Source organism: Heloderma suspectum, chromosome 1, assembly GCF_057233095.1.
Source record: "Heloderma suspectum isolate Gila_16-S chromosome 1, 16-S_ref, whole genome shotgun sequence".
Lineage (NCBI taxonomy): Eukaryota > Metazoa > Chordata > Lepidosauria > Squamata > Helodermatidae > Heloderma > Heloderma suspectum.
In genome coordinates this window covers 348,997,135-349,009,935 of record NC_139458.1, presented here as the reverse complement: position 1 = coordinate 349,009,935, position 12,801 = coordinate 348,997,135, and the positions used below count along the sequence as shown (strand labels likewise).

At 38.4% G+C, this 12,801-nt stretch overlaps 1 protein-coding gene across 1 annotated transcript in view; it reads left to right on the top strand.

The window, feature by feature from the left end:
• SYNE1 (spectrin repeat containing nuclear envelope protein 1) overlaps positions 1–12,801 on the top strand; it is a 459,183-nt gene that overhangs the window by 332,676 nt on the left and 113,706 nt on the right. Inside the window, exons 99-107 of the mRNA XM_084827854.1 lie at positions 97–203; positions 1,492–1,648; positions 1,892–2,023; positions 2,229–2,384; positions 5,001–5,210; positions 6,653–6,754; positions 9,026–9,145; positions 10,285–10,485; positions 11,711–11,884. Of these exons, the coding sequence (XP_084683980.1) occupies positions 97–203; positions 1,492–1,648; positions 1,892–2,023; positions 2,229–2,384; positions 5,001–5,210; positions 6,653–6,754; positions 9,026–9,145; positions 10,285–10,485; positions 11,711–11,884 (1,359 nt within the window). The remainder of the gene's footprint in view (positions 1–96; positions 204–1,491; positions 1,649–1,891; positions 2,024–2,228; positions 2,385–5,000; positions 5,211–6,652; positions 6,755–9,025; positions 9,146–10,284; positions 10,486–11,710; positions 11,885–12,801) is intronic.

The following is a 12,801-nucleotide window of genomic DNA, read 5'->3' as shown; positions in this document are numbered from 1 at the left end:
TTGTCTGCCTAGAAGTATTGTAGCAGTTATGTATCTAGTATTCATAAGCAGAAAATAGTATCTTGTTGCTAACACCATCTTCTTGATTCTTTTTAGGAGCTAGAGAAAGAGCTAGCAGAGCAAAAAAATCTACTTCGCTCAGTGGCAAGTCGTGGAGAGGAAATTCTGACCCAGCAATCTTCTTCAGATAACCTTTACCCTAGGTGCTGCTTGATACGTTTTGTCCTTCTTCTATAGCTTTGTCATCCTTGATCATGCTTGTGTATGCTCAGATCTTACTGCGTTATTTGTATTTTATTGTAAATAAAATCTGAAAGAAAACATTTACATTTAAAACAAGAGTCTCAGAATATGTTCAAGGTTTTACCCCCTGCAAGCTTAATATAGCAGTTGTTTGTTCTATCCATGTTTTCATTAGAAAGGTCCTGGTAGGATGATGAACAGAAAGTTAAATGAACCTTCCGGCAGTAGGCCTTGTCAGAAAGAGGTACATCCTCTCACATTGTGGTTCCTTCATACTGTTTGACTCACGGCTACAGGATTCCCTTCAAATGAAAGGTCCCTGATTAGTATTCTTAAAGAAACCATAACATGAATTTAATAAAAATCATATATAAATATTTGCTGTATCTAATTAAAAAATGCATAAGGGCGCAATCCTACGGGTATAGTCGGTCGCCTCTGAACTCAGAGGCGACCAACTATCCAATCCAAGGCGGGCAGAGCACAGAGGGAATCCTCTGCGCCGTGCTCCAGCTGCCCTGCGTTTGCAGCTAGACAGCCAATTTCGGCTGTCTAGCCAGGGTGCCTCAGAGCAGGGTGGGGGGAGGCTGGACGGCACATGCGTAGCGTTGTAATGCTGCTTCCGCAGTCCCCATCCCCAGGAATACCCCCTTTTCAGCCGCTTCGTGCTGCACTTCTGAGCACGAAGCTGGGGATAAACCATGCCACCTATGTGGGGGAGGGGGCAGGGAGTTGGATTTGTGGGAACCAACCATGGAGCGCCAGCACCAAGCTTAGTTCCATAAACCGAAAAATCCGATGGCCGTCTAGACGTAGTCTAGCGGCCATAGGATTACACCCTAAACCCCTTAAATTATTATTCAATGCAGTGTCTCAAAAATCATACCCATCAATATAAAATGCTGCTATTTTAACCAGTGGTGACCTTTCCTAATTTCTATTAGCAAGGGTTATGGGTATAAGAATGTATGTAATTCTTATTACAGCCCAGTGCAAGTATTTCAGGAGAAGCTCACAATCAGGCAGCACTCATGTAGGATCACTGTTGTGTGAAAATTGGTATCTCAATGTACTTTCCATGCATCCACTCTAATTTGCATGATCTCAGTGGCTTATGATTGTCCTCTCATATGAGATGCTGACATTACTATGAATGGCAGAATATAAACATATACAGTAGAGTAACAGACATCCCAAAATAATTGCAATTCCAGTATTGCTAATTTATATCTGTATTTCCCATCACAGCAAGAAGCCAGATGTATTAACACAAGAGCTGGGCTTAGAAGGAGAGAAACCATCAGTTGAAGATCAAATGAAAATGAAGTGGGAGAGCCTTCATCAAGAATTCACCATTAAGCACAAACTTCTGCAGAATGCTCTGGAACAAGAACAGGAGCAGCCAGTAAGCATCCTTTCAAAAAATAGAATTGGCAATCTTTATATGAAAAGAAAACTTGCAAAAGATGCAACACAGTAATGTCTTTTACTCAGAATGTATTTGAAAAAGAAGGTAGTCTAAGCTGAATTCCTACTGACTGTATAAGGAGAATAAAATCATCTCCAGTATCTCATTTACATTTATGGCATATCCAAAATACTGTAAACACCGCTTTCCTTCCCCCACCCCACTCCCCACCCCAAACAGGTATACAGTAGAACAAACAGACTTATGTCTGGCATGCCACTCTACAAACAAGAAGAACAGACTCAAGATAAACCATCAGTTACATCTTTATTGGTTGGTTTGAAGGACGCTTTTGAAGAAATTTCTTCCCAGGTATATTTTATTATATTCATTTTTTAAAAAATCATGTGATATGGCATTGTAAGGTGATCCAGACCCCCTATTTACTTGAAGTGTCCTTCCTGTGATTCTTAGGAATTTTATAAATGAAATATAAAATTATCCTCTGTCTTTCTCCCCAAATATATAATTGTACTAACAGACTTGCCTGTCTCCCTTTGGATGCCTTTTTTTCCAGGATGGAGGTGCAGAGAAGGAGAGCCTACACTTTGAGCAAAAGTTGTACAGTGGTGTTTCAGCCACCTCTTCCTGGCTAGATGGTGTAGAAGAGCGTTTGTTTGTTGCCACAGCCATCTTACCTGAAGTGACAGAAACCTGTCTCTATAATCAGGAAGTAAGTGTGTCTTTTCCTGTTTAATAAGGTACTATATAGACTATGAATATGGATCTAGATGTGATAATATTAGGGGAAAGAGCAGATGCAAAACTCATTCACCCCTCTGATCACCTTATGTAATGTCCCAATCACAGGCAAAGATCATTCATCTGCCATAAGATTCAAATCCTGAAATGAAGTGTGAAACATATGGAGCTGACCTCTGTGTGACCATGGCAGGGCTATGCAGTGGCAAACTCAATTCCCAGTGGTTTTAAGAGACAAATTACATAGGCTGCATTTGATAAATAGGAACAAAACTTGTTCCTCCCAAGGAACTGGGGACATGTTAAGTCCCCACACCACTGATGCCCCTAGGTTCTCACCTTCATTGTCCACCATATATGTGAAGTAGTGCCATATAGTCGTCTGGGGAAAAAGCATAATGCTATGATTTTCATTCCTGGAAGGTAAACAGGAATGGATTAGGTAATTTGCCTAATTGCAAAATGATGTTTATATTCATACACAAAAAAATAGACTGCAGCACATACATTCATCATAGAAGCCTGGGTACTTTTATTTTATTTGTTTTGTTTTGTTTTGTTTTATTAATTAATTTATTAAATAAATAAATAAATAAATTTATGAATCGTCCATCTGGCTGGTCACCCAGCCACTCTGGGCAATGTACAACAATAAAAACAGTTCTTACAATAAAATTCAACATTAAAAACATCACATTTCTAAAATTACCCTAGCCCACCCCAAATGCTTGCCTGAACAACCACATTTTTAATGCGTGGCAGAAGCTCATTAAAGAGGGGGCATGGCGGAGTTCCCTAGGGAGGGAGTTCCACAGAGTGGGGGCCACCACAGAAAAGACCCTCTCCCTCATTCTCACCAGCCTAGCTGTCCTGGCTGATGGGACAGAGAGAAGGCCATCCGAGGCTGATCTTGTTGAGTGGCCTATCTGGTGTTGCTGGAGGCGCTCTTTTTTACACATGTGTGTAAAAGATAAGGGTGGATGAATCTGTCAGTATCACTTCCTCCCACGTTCAGATTTTTCAAATCTCAAGTTCTTTCTGACCTGCTTATTAAGAAATTTGCACATTTTTGTAAATTCTTATCAAAAACAAGCTGACGTGAAATTCTCACCCATCTGCACCAGCCAAATTCAATAGCTACAACTATTCCCAGCATGGAGAGGACCATGCTGCCTTCAAAATGAGGAGTCTGTCAGGAAAAAAAGAGAGGCATCCCTAATTCAGCACCACGGTTGAATATGCAGGGATTCAAACCCAGACTTCTAAAAGCTAAGCACTCAAAGCCCCAGGCCTGGATGGATCAATCTATCAGGTTCACTTTCTCCCACATTCAGTTTTTTTTAAATTCCAAATTCTTTCTCTCCTGTTTATGAAGAAATCTGCAAATTTTAGTAAGTTCTTACAAACAAAATTCTCACACATGCCTACTAAGAGCAACAGGCAAGCTGGCCTTTGGGAAAGGATCCCATACCTGTCTTCATGGGATGATATAAGCAAAGGTACTTCTGCTTCCTATATAGGCTGCCAGTGATATCCGTAACTGGTATTCATAGATCTTCTTCACACCAAGCTTTTATCCTGCTATTGAGATTGGTTACTTACAGAAGTTTGCTGGTCCTTTAGATGACATCATTAACTTCTGCAGTGTCTCCCATACTAAAGGAGCTTTATTCTATTTTTTAAAAGATCCAAGATAATGAGCTATCAAATTACCCCGCTTGAGTTCCTCTTGAGTTCCCTCCATGAAAAGAGGAAAAGCCACAATAAAAGGAGCTAGACCACAGTGCCATCTAGCAGTTGTATAATGAAACATATGGGAGACTCAGATAAGGGGGAAAAGGAGCGGGGAAAGGAGCAGGGAAGGAAGCACATGTAAAGGGAGCCGATCATGATCCTGCATTTAAAACGGAATCAGAAAGCCCCATTATAAACGTGGGATTTTAGGCTGGTGTAGAGATGCTCATAGGCTCAAGAACAGTGAGAGTATTTTCACTATCAGATACATCCTTTTACTATTGGCTAATTTTTTCTATGAAAACAACAAACCATTTCAAAAATCAGTGTTACTACTTGGAAAGAAGAATCTGACCAGCGTATATCATTTTTTAAGAGAACTCCCCATACTCACATCTTCAAGCTATTGCTTTTGTGCAAGCTTCTCCATTTACATAATGGATGACACAGTCTGTGTAGGCATTCTTCCACTGAAATGAATGGCAAGGCAAAGGCCATTGAATGAATTATGAATGAACTCTGCATACACACTGATATTCCTCTGCACAATAACAGTGCAATCTTATACATGTTTTCTCAGAAGTATGTGCAATGGGGCTTACTCCCAAATAAGTGTGTATAAGACTGCAATGCCATATGCACCGGGAACCACTGGAACTGGATGAATGTATTTTGAATCAATATATGATACTTATACCCACACAATTTGCTAGTGTGATATTAACTGAAGCATGAAACAAGTTTTTTGAAAAAATATGAATATGCTGGTGTACTATTTTTCATCATCATTGGTAGTCCACTATTTTTGAGAGTTTAATTTTAAAAGTATGTTTTGGTTTTACTTGTATTCCAGATGCTTGCTAAAGATATCAAGGAGATGACTGAAAAAATGGATAAGAACAAGAATTTGTTTTCTCACATGTTTCCTGAGAATGCTGAAAACAGATATGTTATAGAAGACACCTTGGATTGTTTGCTAAGGAGACTAATATTACTGGAGACACTGATAAACCAAAGATGCCAACAGATGAAAGAGAGACTTCAGCATATATTGAGTTTTCAGGTAGAATTTACCCTTAGCTCTTAATGACTGCTCTAATTTTTCATCCCAATATTTAGCTGTTTGAAAGATAAGCATCCCAATTCTATTGTTAGATTCTGTCATGCAATCAAAAGTTTATGTTATAAATATTTTAGTCAAAAAATTGTATTGGCAATAACCTACCTCAAAGATAGTCAAGAAGTACAGGCAGCCATTTAGATTCACAGATTTTTCTCTCTCTCTAAACAGAAACAGTAACATATAGGGTTGGACTCATATTTAGTTATACTTGAAGTAGACCCATTGGTTTCAATGGAAATTAAGTTAGTCATGACTGACTGACAAAATTTGGATCCAACCGAATATTTTTAATAAGACCAATACAACATCACAAAGCAGGGAGTGAGCTTTGGAGTTTCACCTAACCCTTCCTCAGGCTCAATGTTAAATTAAAAAATAGAGATGACCTGATTGCCATATGTTACAGTTTTAGGATAGTATTTTGGACTGTGTCCAGTGCAAAAGATCACCAGTTGCACCAATTTGTACTGGGGAAAATAAGCAAGCCAGTCTCTCTTTGAAAAAACATAGAAGCCAGCAGTTATTTGAATCTGTCTCTATCACTAAACAGAACCCATTAGGCCCTTTAAAATGAAGATCAGAAGTAAAAAACAAACAAACAAAAAGGTGATACATTTATATAGATATAACCAAAGCTTAAGATTATCTTAGAAGATGTATCTGGTACAGAAGCAATCAAAGCCATGCTGGTTGGAAGGTTTAACCGATATCACAGAGTTGTTCTGAGAGTAAAAACAGGATGCTGTCTTGAGCTTCTCCATCCTTGTATTCTAAAAAGGGGTTAACACACAGTTACGTACTGGGACTGAAAAAATATTTTCCCAACTGTTTCTCTCTACCCATTAGAATGCTTGCACCTGTTTTATTTTGTCATTATCCGCATGCTGTTTTCTGTACACAAATGAGTAGCTTACTTTCATGAACGGGGGGAAATTAGCAATGGTTCATGAAGTAATTCACTAGATATAAAAAAATATTCTGCCACTCAGTGACAATGTGGGGGATGGGGGACTGATGTTCTTAGCGGATGGTGTCAGAAACATGGCAGCTGCTAGCCCAGCTCTGTATAAACACCTGGCTGCTGCGTGGCTACAGTGATCAGCATGGACTGCTGATGCCTGTGCTCAAGCTGGATCTTGCTTATCATTTTGTACTGGTGTATCTGCATGATGTTCAACTAGCAGCCCGATGCTTACAGTGCTGCTTCCTAACAACTTCTAGTAAGGATGCTGGGTCAGTGCACAAGGTTTTTTTAACCTTTAGTGAATTGCCTCCCATCACAAACCACAAATGAAAGAAGCTGATGTTGTATTACTGCAGATTATGGTTGACTAACATTCTACCATTTTAAAATGTTACATACAATTTTCTATTTCTGACAGAATGATCTGAAGCTGATGTTCACATCATTGGCTGATAACAAGTATATTGCCCTGCAGAAACTAGCTGAGGCAGTTGAATGTCCTGAAACAGAACAAATGCAGGTACAACCATATTTCTATTACTAAGCATGGAAAGGAGAAATGGTATAATGTAGGAGTCTGCGGTCATTTAATGTGTATGTATGTATGTATGTATGTATTTATATGATTTGTACCCCACCTTTCTACCATGAAAAATGGCACTCAAGGCAGGTCAGTGGGTAAATTTGGAATTTGGGGAGAGTGCCATGGATACTCTCCGAAAATGGCTGCCATGGGGGAATGCCCATTCATAACATGGCTGGCATGGTGGGCATGGGTGGCCACAAAACACCCATTTCCCAGAAGGGAAACTGGTGAGACCATAAGAAAACTAACTTGCCCCAGAACCCAAGTATAAGGCAGAGGTGGGGCATGAGCTCCAAAACACAAAACCACTCTTTTGAATCCAAATAATAGCACTGGAGGGCAGCACTTCACTTTGCAGCATGCCAACCTCCCAGTTATTTTTTTAATTAAAAATATTAAGTAATAAAATAAAAATCAGGAGGGGCACTGAACCTGGTGGGCACCAAGAGATGTGTCCATGGGCACCATATTGGAGACTCCTGGTGTAAGGCGTACCATAAAATTACATATAAAGTAATCTCTGAAGTGTCAATATTTTTCTTTGTACAGATAAGCAATGCATGTCCTTGAAATATTACCTTGTTTATTTGCGAGTAAATAGATATGTTTTTTCAAGGAACGTTTTGGGGCACTTGGAAGCTTAGAGTTACATAATAATACATGTCAGTGACAGTCCATTGTTTAAACTTGCCTGTTTTTCTTGAATCAAACTATGAATAGAATTTGCCATAAGTACTGCAGATGTGTTTAGTGACTCCTGTAAACCTAGCTGAGCACAGAATTGTAGCAGAAAGTATATTTAAGACTATCTGAGTTCTTGAATATTGAATATTACGTGACAGATTATAGGAGTATTGGGATGTAAATAGGAGTAAAGAGTATGTTCCTGTACATTTCTAACAGTTTGTTATGTCTGACAATAAGACATCAAGTAAGAAAAGTATGTCTTATAATAAGACATCATGTAAGAAAATAAAAATTTATGGCTGAGTTGAAATTGGGGAGTGGCATTTATAAAAACTTTCTACTGCTGTGCAAAATTCAGCAATTGTTCATGATCTATTCCAAAATAGGTTGAATGTGTTTGTCCATTCAGAGTGAGGGAAATGCCAATCCAAGGCTCATGGCCCCCATTCTAAATTGGCTTCCTTTGCCCTCAGTAACAGCATGTAGCCAAGTCTGATTACATATCATATTCATATTCACTACTTACTCCCTGACTGGCTCAGATTGTTTGAAGAATAATTAAGGAGAAAATAGCAGGGGAACAGAAGCAGTGAGTAGAAAAAAATGGTCACAATTGCCGAAAGAAGACAGAAGTAAGGGATGTTTTCGGGGAACATTTTGGCTTCCCTAGAACTACTACTTTCATGCTAAAAATCAAATCAGAACATTCCATGCAGGTGCAGCCCTATAAAAGAGTAAAAATTTTGGCAAAATGAGGAAAATAAATGCAAAATGAGATGCTAGTTTTTGTCTGTCATATAATGCTCATCGTGTATTTAGGGTTTATTCTATGTAGAGGATTTAGGATTAGTAACAAGGTATTTAAAACCAAGTCCATATAATCTTAAAACGTAATTTCATAATTATGCTACTTTGATTCTGTGTCATGCATTTGAATATAAAACCACACTGAAATCTGTTTTCTAATGCTGGAATTTGGGATAAAGATCAACTATCTCATGGCTTGTTTCCTTGTATCCTTTATATAGGTATTAAGAATTTTTCAAGTTTTCTATCCCTCTGTTTCAGTGGTTTTCAAACATAATGAGTCCCATGATGATCTCTTTGCCATAGAACCCCTGCATATTTCCAGGATTCTAGGTCATGTTCTCAGGTGTTCACATAGTTCACATAGGCCTGATGAGCCCCACCATCACCTCTCATACATTAATAGAGTGTGCCCTCGAATACAACCAACATTCCCCTATTCCTGCGCATTCTTGGAGAGATTGGTGAGCTAATTGTTTTTAAGGAAAGCTTGTCTGCCATTACAGATCTTGTCACTGAGAAACCCAAGGGTTCCCTAGAACATAGACTGAAAACCACTGCTACATGTTAACTTTATCTAACGTAAACATCAAAGATTATACAGAGCAACCTTTACATCCATACTGACATGCCATCTCTGACATCAAGCATTAATGAAGTGTAGTTTAGTTATGACACTAGGGTTAAATATTATAATTCTTCCTTATATAGGCTATTCAACAAGCAGAAGATGCACTAAAAGAACTAGATGCTGGAATCAGTGAATTAAAGAAACGTGGGGATAAACTGCTGATTGACCAACCTTCCATGCAAGAGTTGTCTAAACTTCAGGTAAGGAACCCATTAAGAAGAATGCTTTAAAATTACCCTTAAAAATGGTTAGCTCTGTATTATTTAAGCTGATAAAATAATTATTTAGAGGTAAAAAATGTATGATTTGTGAGGGTTTATGATTTATTTAACATAAAACATAAATCCGTGTTCTACCACTGAGCAATGGCATCCGCCCTTGGGACTCTGAAGTTAACCATGCAGAAGGCTCTGTTGCACTCAGTTAGAATTTTTAAAAATCTCATTTCACTTGTCACTTAGTGGACCATTTCAGATAACTTAATTCAACTACCCCAGTGACTGTAAGACTCACTGTTTATCGGAGGATAAAAAAAGAGTTTGCTGCATTCACTATAAGGCTTCCTGAAAACTAGAATACAACTAATCTACAGTGCAGTCTAGGCAAGATTTTTAGAACGATCTCTGTATCAGGAACTGAGAGCAAGGCTGCCTATATGGCATGTTTAATTTTCTTTGAGAATCCTTCAATGTAGATGCTATTCAGGGGAGCAGAGCATGTAACACTACAAGAAGTGTGCATAAAGGTCCACAGCACAACTTAACAATAGGGCCTAATATATCCTGTTGAGTTTTTCTCTTTATCCGTATTCTTGGACATGCAACCAACATGCCTATTTCTTCAGACTGGTACCTACATATTTTCTCTTAATGGAGAAAAGCAATTTGGGGACACTTTTGAATGGGAGAGAATCCACTGGGCAAAGGATCAAGTAGCCCTTCTCTTGGCAGTATTGCTCCATTCAAAGACATGGGCTCCCAAGACTGCTTTTTATTTTCTAGGGTGGAGGGAATGATACACATGACTGTGTGTCACATCAAGATTGGGCATTAGTTGGTTCTTTAACTCCTATTACCAATGGATTTTTCTTTCTGTAATTTTCATATGCTTTTCTCATTAAAAATAGCAACTTTAGAACTTCTGGACCATAATCAAATGAGCAAGATGTGCTTGCTTGTCCATTTGAGTAAATAAAAAGGATATAAGCTTTTGGCCCAGGTAATTATTAAAATAGCAACGTTGGTAGTATGGATTGACTAGATCTGCCGTGTTTTCTCTATGTGGGTTTTCTCTGTGACTGGAAGAAAGACCATGGCTGTTTCTTCTTTTCACATGCCAGGATATGTATGATGAGTTGATAATGATCATAGGATCACGACGCAGTGGACTGAACCAAAACCTGGCACTTAAGGGTCAGTATGAACAAGCACTGCAGGATCTAGCTGACCTGATTGAAACTGGCAAAGAAAAGATGGCAGTTGACCAGAAAATGATTGTTTCCTCCAAAGAGGAAGTCCAAATGCTTCTTGACAAGCACAAGGTAAAAATGAGACAAATAATTTATTTAAATTCCTATGTTTAATTTATTGCAAAGATCTTGTTCTTCCATTACTGTCACGTTGGGGTTTTGATGTTTTGTTTTGTTTTTAATTTTCCTGTCCTCCTTCAAATCTGGAAAGGTATTAGTTGTTCTGTTGTGATTTAATGCTACTTGGAATAATTTGAAAGTAAACGGTATGGGGGGGGATGAGATTATGTTTTCTGCTCCTTTTAACAGGAGTAAATTCTAGAAGAGTAGTCATGTTAATCTGTAGCAATAACAACTGAAGTTCAAAGAAATATTCAAATAAGAATGTATCTACATTTGCTTTCATCTTAAATGGTATAATCATTAAATATTTGATTTATTTGTAGAATCATTTGCTGCTGCTGGCTTGCAATGGCAGGAGTTTAACTGCAAAAACACATTACTATTTAAAGGTGCCAAGGATGTTGGTTACTGACTTGGGTTCAAAGTGAAGCAATACTCTGTAACTGATTCCTAGTATGCACATCAAGGAAAAAATATACATAAAAATTGCTACTCTTCAACGTTTGGGACATTGATTTCTACAATTAAGAAAGATGTAAATTAGGGATAAATTTGGCATCAGTATCTGGTCCATTTAAAGTATGCACATAATATAAATGAAGGCTAAATAACGGGGAGTGGAGGTGGTTTAAAAGTCTGGGTGGATGTATACTTTGCATCACATTAGTACACAGGTGGGCAACTCCAGCCGGTCCGTTGGCCAATTTCCAAACACCATAACCCAATGCGGGCCAGACTCCCTGACACCAAAATCACTGCCACTGAATTGCCACCACATTTGGGCAGCAGTATGGTGGTAACAAAACAGCCACATTTCTACTTTACAACAAGGTGCGCGGGGAAGTACATGCCTTGTTTTAATGTAAAACTGCATTCCCAGAAGCCCCAGGAGAACATAAATATGCATTAAAACAAGCTGTTGATTCCCCGTGTGCCTTTTTTTAAAGTGAACATGCAGCTTTTTGCCGCCACCACCCTGCCAGAATTCAGTGGCGGAGACTTGAGAGGTGGCAGGGGTTGTAACAAAATGGCTGGGGGCCGTATGTGGCTGCATGTTACCCACCTCTGCATTAGTATATGATCACATTTTAATTTTTTTTAAATTAATTTAGGCTAGTAAGCACACTCTAGTTGCTAACAAATAATGATTCTTTTATTTCTGAAAATCTCTCAGGAATATTTTCAGGGATTGGAGTCTCACATGATCCTGACAGAGACACTTTTCAGGAAGATAAGCAGCTTTGCTCTTGTAAGGGAAACTCAGTTCCATGTGGAACTGATGGCACAAGCCTCTTGTTTATTAAAGCAGGCTCATAAGAGGGGAGTGGAGCTGGAATATATTCTTGAGGTAAGAACTTTTCCCTTTTTTCTTAAAATGCGTAATTTTTAAGTATATTTCATTCATTTTTTCACTGGTACAAGAGGCTGCAGAAGTATAAGGTCCTAACTAGAAGTTACATGTGGAAAAAACAACCCCTGTGCCATTACAGCAAGGAACAGTGTTTTTGCAGATAAGTGGTACAGAAGGTGAAGGTGCTGAATCACCACTTCCTGTTAACCACTTCCAAGTTAAATATTGGCCTCTTGAGTATTTATACTGTGACTCAACAAGACTTATTTTCCTTTCCATATTGTCCATGGTGTAGGTCTTTTTTTCTTTTTCTTTTTTTCGAGAGCTGGGTAGACTTTCCCTGCAAACCTTGTTAAGTTTATTTTATCAAACCAAAATATTATTTGTTTTAAGCAGCATAATATATGGTCCCAGGTTCCTGCTGTATGCATGATACGTTTGAGATGTCCTGTTTCAGTCAGTTCAGCTCTTTTGGAAATGTATTTGCATTCTCCGCTCCTTATCTAATCGGCCTCCCCTTGGTCAAATTTGTATTTTGTTGGCCGATAATAATGTATATATCACTATTCTGGTTGCAAAATTTGCCTTGGCTGCAGGTAAGTTAAGAGCTAGGCATCAAAACCACCCATAATGCATCCTAATGTGGGGCCTGAGATGCGTTCTCCCCATATAAATTTGATTCTCCTCCGTATGTGTTGGCCTAGTAAGCCTCTGAGTCATGTCAATGTGATCTTGCATTTTTATACTCTTTTTACTCTTGTATCTTTGTCTACTATTTTTACTGTATTTTACCTTACTATTTTTATTGTATTCTATTTTATCCTATCCTCCTATTTGTATTTTATTTTAAATATACCAAATTGTGGTGGCTTATCGCTTTTAGCAATAAAGATTTCATCATCAAATGTATTTGG